This window comes from Nanorana parkeri, unplaced genomic scaffold (genome assembly GCF_000935625.1).
Source record: "Nanorana parkeri isolate BGI_ZX_2015 unplaced genomic scaffold, ASM93562v1 scaffold1048, whole genome shotgun sequence".
Classification (NCBI taxonomy): Eukaryota; Metazoa; Chordata; class Amphibia; order Anura; family Dicroglossidae; genus Nanorana; species Nanorana parkeri.
The window spans coordinates 294,970-301,112 of NW_017307316.1; the positions used below are offsets into that span (position 1 = coordinate 294,970).

General features: G+C 45.1%; 1 protein-coding gene across 1 annotated transcript; it reads right to left on the bottom strand.

Moving 5' to 3' along the window:
- Positions 1-387: 387 nt before the first annotated feature.
- Positions 388-1,044, bottom strand: LOC108796051 (putative N-acetyltransferase 8B). Its single transcript, XM_018567430.1, has one exon. The coding sequence runs from the start codon at positions 1,042-1,044 to the stop codon at positions 388-390; it is 657 nt and encodes a 218-aa protein (XP_018422932.1).
- Between the last annotated feature and the right edge of the window lie 5,099 nt (positions 1,045-6,143).

The following is a 6,143-nucleotide window of genomic DNA, read 5'->3' on the forward strand; positions in this document are numbered from 1 at the left end:
TAAAAGTTCCTATATTTCTATTGTTTCCTCATACAGTCAAAGTGAAATTAATGATCTGCTTATAATGCTGGAGTGTTTTGGAAGTCAGATCTTCCTCTTGGTCATGGATCCATTCCCATCGTCAAGTTTCAGGAGGTGCTTTCTATGTTTTTGAGATGCTCCATTTCATTGCACCATCAAGTATGCAAAAATGTCCAAGACATAACTCTTCCCGTCATCTACCAGAAATGTCAATTTTGATGTACTATAGTCAAGTGTAAAGAAAGACAAGAGACAAACTAATTGTAGGAGGGACTTTGGAGGAGAGATGATTATAACTGATTATGAAATAGACAGGATGGAATCCCAGGCAACAGGACAAGAGTGAGGCATAGTATCCTATTGCTGTTAGGAAAGATCGTACTGGAAAACAATGTCAAGGTAGTCTATAAATTTTAAGAAAAAGTGATTTTGATGATAGGTTCCGGTGATCCTGAAGCCCAGCCTCTTGTACAGTCGTATGGAATCCTTCCGGAAAATTGAAGATTCTAAGACTACGGCCTCATAGCCATACTTCTGTGCAAAGTCAATGACAGTCTTACACAAAGCCTTGCCGAGGCCTTTACCCCTATGTTTCTTGGGGACCGACAGCCTTTTGAGCTCCACTTGGTTCTGTCCATGGGGAAATGGGGCAGCCGCCACTATGCCCACAATTTCTCCTGCTGATTCTGCCACCCAGAAACCACAACCATCCCGCTGGAGATAATTCTTCCTGATATCCAACATGTCAGTAGCCAGGCATCTCCTGGCATAGAAAAAGAACATAGCTCGGTTCATTAGCAATAGGACAAGTATGACCATGATCACAGCTATAAATGAGACTATAGGAGACCCCGTGGTGATCAGGGCAAGCAGGAACACAGCAAGAATGAGAATCCAAACTCGGGGAAGGCTAAATGTATGACGGAAGGACGCAGGGTAAGGTTCTGTAATGCCGCAAACAAAGATGTCCCTCACCATGTCGTAATCAGAGTCCTGGTAGAGTCGGATGTGGTAATCTGCCATGTTACCTCCCTGTACATAACAGAAAAAAAAATCCAACTTTATTGGTATATAAAAGCATACAAAATAGAGCAAAGCAATGTAAAACAAACATAACATAAACCAAGCACATCCAAAATCCTGCCCCCCGAGTAGATGACCATATCCCAAAATGTATGCGTTAAATAGCAACCTAGGTGACAGAGGCTATAACAGCCATCTATATAACAATGTGGCAATGCAAAATAGAGTGATCACAAAGACATATTAAGAAAACGGCGCCGCTTGCTAGCCCCAGATTTCTGGGTTGACCACATAGACCAGGGGTGTCAAACTCAATTTAATCGTGGGCCGCATCAACATTATGGTTGCGCTCAAAGGTATCTGTAAGACGATATAAATGTATCTAATCTTTATCATCATTTCCTCTGCAATCGATTATCACTGGTTTTAGTAATAACTTAATACCTAGATCTGAAAGTAGAAGTCTAGGAAATGGCCTGGTGGGCCGGATTTGGCCCCTGGGCTTTGAGTTTGACACATGTGACATAGGACAATCTCAAAAAGTGTGTAAAGGGTAGGTATAACGTCATAGAAGGACAGGGAAAGTAAAGGGAACAAATAAATATATAGAAAAAACAAAGACAAGGAAGGGTGATGAGGAAAGAAAGAGGGGGGGGGGGGGAGACAAATTAAATTATGAACCAAAATAGAAGAGGAATTTAAGGTTCCCAAATGAGAGCACAACACAAAAATATCAAAATTAACAAGAATGAGAAGCTTATGTCAGGGTTCTGTAGTCCTCCAAGTCAAGAAACAAAATCCATGGCAACCAACAACTGGAGGCTGCTGTTGGCACCCTTCTGACCGCCATCCCTAAACCAGCTGATCCCAGAGAAGTCAGTTGTAAAACCTTTTGATAGTACGGTGCTGGCAGCCAATAAGTTGCCGACTCTGTCTGTGTATTCTGACAGTGGCCACTGTCAACATACAAAATATACAGTGGGGATTCCTTGATCAACGCTCGGAAACTCTGATGGAGGAAGCTGTTCTACTTTTTTGTTCAACCAATGGGTTGAACCAAAAAAAAATAGTATAGTATATCGCCAGCTTAAATCACATCACATGAAGGAGGGAAAAAACAACACAGCAAACCTTGTTTCCTAATAATACAACCATATATGAACATTCCCATCACAATAAACCACGTATGTATATGAACTTAAAGGAGAACTATGAGGTGAATGAAAATCACTCAGCCTCATAGTTCGAGCCGACGTGTGACAAAGAAACTGTCACACGTCAGCTCAATAGATCGGGAAGTGAGTGAACACATACAGTCGCTCGCTCACTTCTCAATCTATCCCTGCAGAGAGCTCTGACTGACACTCACGGCTCCCTGCAGGGATTCCCCACCGCTGACTGGCGGAATGGACGGGGGAGGAGGTGGGTACAGCTGGCTCTACCTTTTTAGATAGGCAGAGCCAGCTGTCATTCACGCTGCTGGGTGGATCCACACAGTAATGTCGGGATCCGTCCCGGCTGCGGCTGTCTCAGTATACCGCAAGCTACACTGAGCTTTGGGTCACGGGAGGATGCTAGTTTGTGTCCTCCCGTGACCCTTAGTAGAACTATGGTGAAAAGCACTGACCCCATAGTTCTCCTTTAACTAAACTTAAGCTGAACACTGTGTCCCATCACACAGCAGGAAAGAGATCACCTAACAAAAACCCTATAATACATCATATGTGGCAAAATAAAGACCACTGCAGTGACCACGGATGGTGCCGCAAATTAATCAGTAGTAGATGAAGAAGTCCGGCACCCCAGGATTTGCTCTACCAATCCTACATTGACTTTGGAAGGTCATATCACAGTGAAAAGCAATGTTTTCAGAACCGTGTCGGTTCCTTCATCAGGCAAAGTCATCATTTTACAGCTATTTTTAATGGTGATAACATTTATGCCAGGATAAGCAATGCATGCTCTCTGTGAACTTTCCTTTTTGGAGACAATAATCCGGGACCAGCCAGTGACGTATATTTGCGAATGAACCCTTTCTGTAAATGTTCATAAATGGCCTGCAACTTGAGTACAGATAAGGGGATAGATACAACCTCTATGCAAAAGGGTACCAAGAATGAGATTGATAGCACAGTCAAATGACGTGTGGAGAGGAAGTATATCTGCTGACTTTTAACACAAAATCTCAGAACGCATGTGGTAGAGAAGAGGACATGAAAGCCACAGTGAGAAGAAGTTTCTTACCACCAGAAACTTGTAGAAAAAGACTGTGATTTAGGTTGCTTAGGCTTTAGGTCACATGGGATCGCTTATAAGCAGCAGGTATTATTTGCACATGGCCAAAAAAAGTTATTAAATAGCATGAAATGTGAATTGTCACTCTACTTATAACATCAAGGGACTTATCGACTCCTGTAGCATTCGAGGAAAACCCAATCACTAAAATCTCATATACACTTTAACATGTTAATGTCATTTCAAGAGTAATTTTCAATATTTTTAGTTCGCCCTCATTAAAATAACCCCTGGTGGTCCTGCCATTAAAGGGCCTTGTTCAGGCACTTCCTGTTATAGGATGACAACGTTCTGTCCCTATCTCTCGTCACTCGGTTTGCATGGGCTTCCAATGGTAACTACAAGTTGCTGTTTCAACACACATTACACAGATATGGTCCACTGTTGTCACTTTCAGGAAACCTTCCCTGAGAAATTTCATGCAGCCATTGCTGAAGTACATGTAGACACCACTAGCACTAAAGTCTACTCCAGTCCTCATTAATAAGGCCGTCTCCAGCCACCTGATCAGCCTATGCCTTTAGTTGGCAACACCCGAACCCAGAATTGAAGATTTCATCCCCTCCCAAGACTCGTTGAATTCTCCAGGCTCCAAGGTCCTGACTAGAATCCAGAAAACCTGCTAAGAACTGAAAATCCAGCTCTTGCATTGTAAAGATTCTTGATTTTTGAAACCCCTCAGCCTTTCTAACTGAGAGTCCTAGGTGACAAAAAGGCCACATTATACCGTGGCATTGCTCTGCACTGCCACAATAGGAAGTGGCTGCAGGAGATCAGCTGCACTGAGATGTAGTAAAGGATGAAAACAAGTATTTTATTGTTAAAAAAAGGCAATTGTCTACGATATACAGCATGGCAGACTAACTCACTCAGTTAGGGTTTACATCTACTGAAAATTGGCCAGTTATGTGTGATGGTGCATCTGTGTGTGCGTGTTGACAGACCTAGATGGGGTCCTGGGGCCGGTTGATGTTGTTGCCTTTTCGGTGCGTGTTCTTCAAGTAACCCGTTGTTGTATTTCTCTCCAAGTCAACTGACTCTTCCTCACTGTACAGCTAATTTACAGATATCATCTACCTTTGATCAAATATAGTAAATCATTAAGGGATCCAGTTACTGGCAGTGGCAGTTCATCGGTCACAGTTTGTGGTTTTTGTAAAATATGCAGATTGTCTGAGATAATCCGCACAAGGAAGTTTGTAAAGTAGGAGAGAGAAGTGCAGACTAATCTCCTTCTGAAAGTTCAACCATCGCCAAATACTTCAAGGTGGGCTGGTACCTACATCAAAAAAATTATTAATTCTAAATCACTTACAAAAGACCAATCATGCCGGACTATAAAGTGACATTAAACTCAGGGGTTAAAGGAGAACTATGGGTTCAGGGCTTTTCCCCATAGTTCTCCTTTGGGTAACGGGAGGACACAAACTAGCACCCTTCCGTTACCCTAAGCTCAGTATACCGCGAGCTGCAGCTCGCGGTATACTGAGACGCCGCAGCCGGAGCGGATCCCGACATCGACGTCGAGATCCGCCCAGCTGCGTGAGTGACAGCTGGCTCTGCCTTTCTAGAGGCAGAGGCAGAGCCAGCTGTACCCGCCCCCTCTGCCAGTCAGCCCCTCCCCTGTCACGGCAGAGAGCTGTGACAGGATTGAGAGGTGAGCAAACGCCGGTATGTGTTCTCTCACTACCCGATCTACTGAGCCGACCTGTGACAGTCTCATTGTCACAGGTCGGCTAGAACTATGAGGTGAGTGAAAAGCACCCCCCCCTCATAGTTCTCCTTTAAATCTTAATAGTTAAGGTGCTTCAATGCATTTTTAACAAAAATGTTGTCTCTTTGTGTATCACTCAGCTGTAGTTCCTCAAATCATCCCTGAATTGGTGCTGACACTGTCCTTCCTTCTGGAGCGGGGCTACATTTTTGTTCCGGGGGCGCTTACTACTGACCAAAAGTGTATAGGACAACAGAAGGACGTTTGCCCCCATGGCCAGAATTAATAAGATATGTTGGTTGGTGACCCTGAATAGAGATACTTCACCGTTTAGACAATGACCAGAGTGTTACCTGCAGTCACAGGCACATGGTGGGTATGATATAGGTTATGATTGATGGATTTGTAGAGGAAATGTACCAGATTTACTTGATGTCTCTATAATCCCGCTTCTACTCGAATGTGTTTGGACCCTTCTCTTATTCATATACTTACTGGTGCAGAATCAGTTTGTGGGTGTGCCTTTCCCATTCCCTGCACACCGGCTTGATAAAGAAGGTATAACCTTCAAAACGCGTCGCCGCCAGCCTAACCCGGTCTCACCAGACTTTGAGTGTTCCGAACACTATCTCCCCACGGACACGGTGTGAGCAACCCTTCCCGGACACCGTGCTCCACCTCCTTCTCCACCTCAGCATTGGACCTGCTCTATACGGCACGCGCAGGAACACTCCCACTACCCACATCCGAAGCAAGCTTCCGACAGGCACAGCCCCCACTGGGCTGCGGGAAAGCAGCAGCGTGAGTCCACCTGCGCTCCTTTTGGAACTCACAACCCCCTCCACAGTCAGCACGTTCCCGAGCAGCCATGCTCTGTGACATCCCGGCAGCTCCACTGCCTTCCGGCACCGCATCGCTCCTCACCGCCGGGCACCGGATTCTTCCGACAGGACCCCTGTGTCAGCAGCCACCCAGAGGATCACCCCACGGCCCTCCATCCAGGCACAAAACTGGCCTCACCTTCGTCGCTGACATCCTGCCTTCACTTTCTCCTCGAGTTTCAGAAGTTCACTCCTTCCTTGCCTACCAC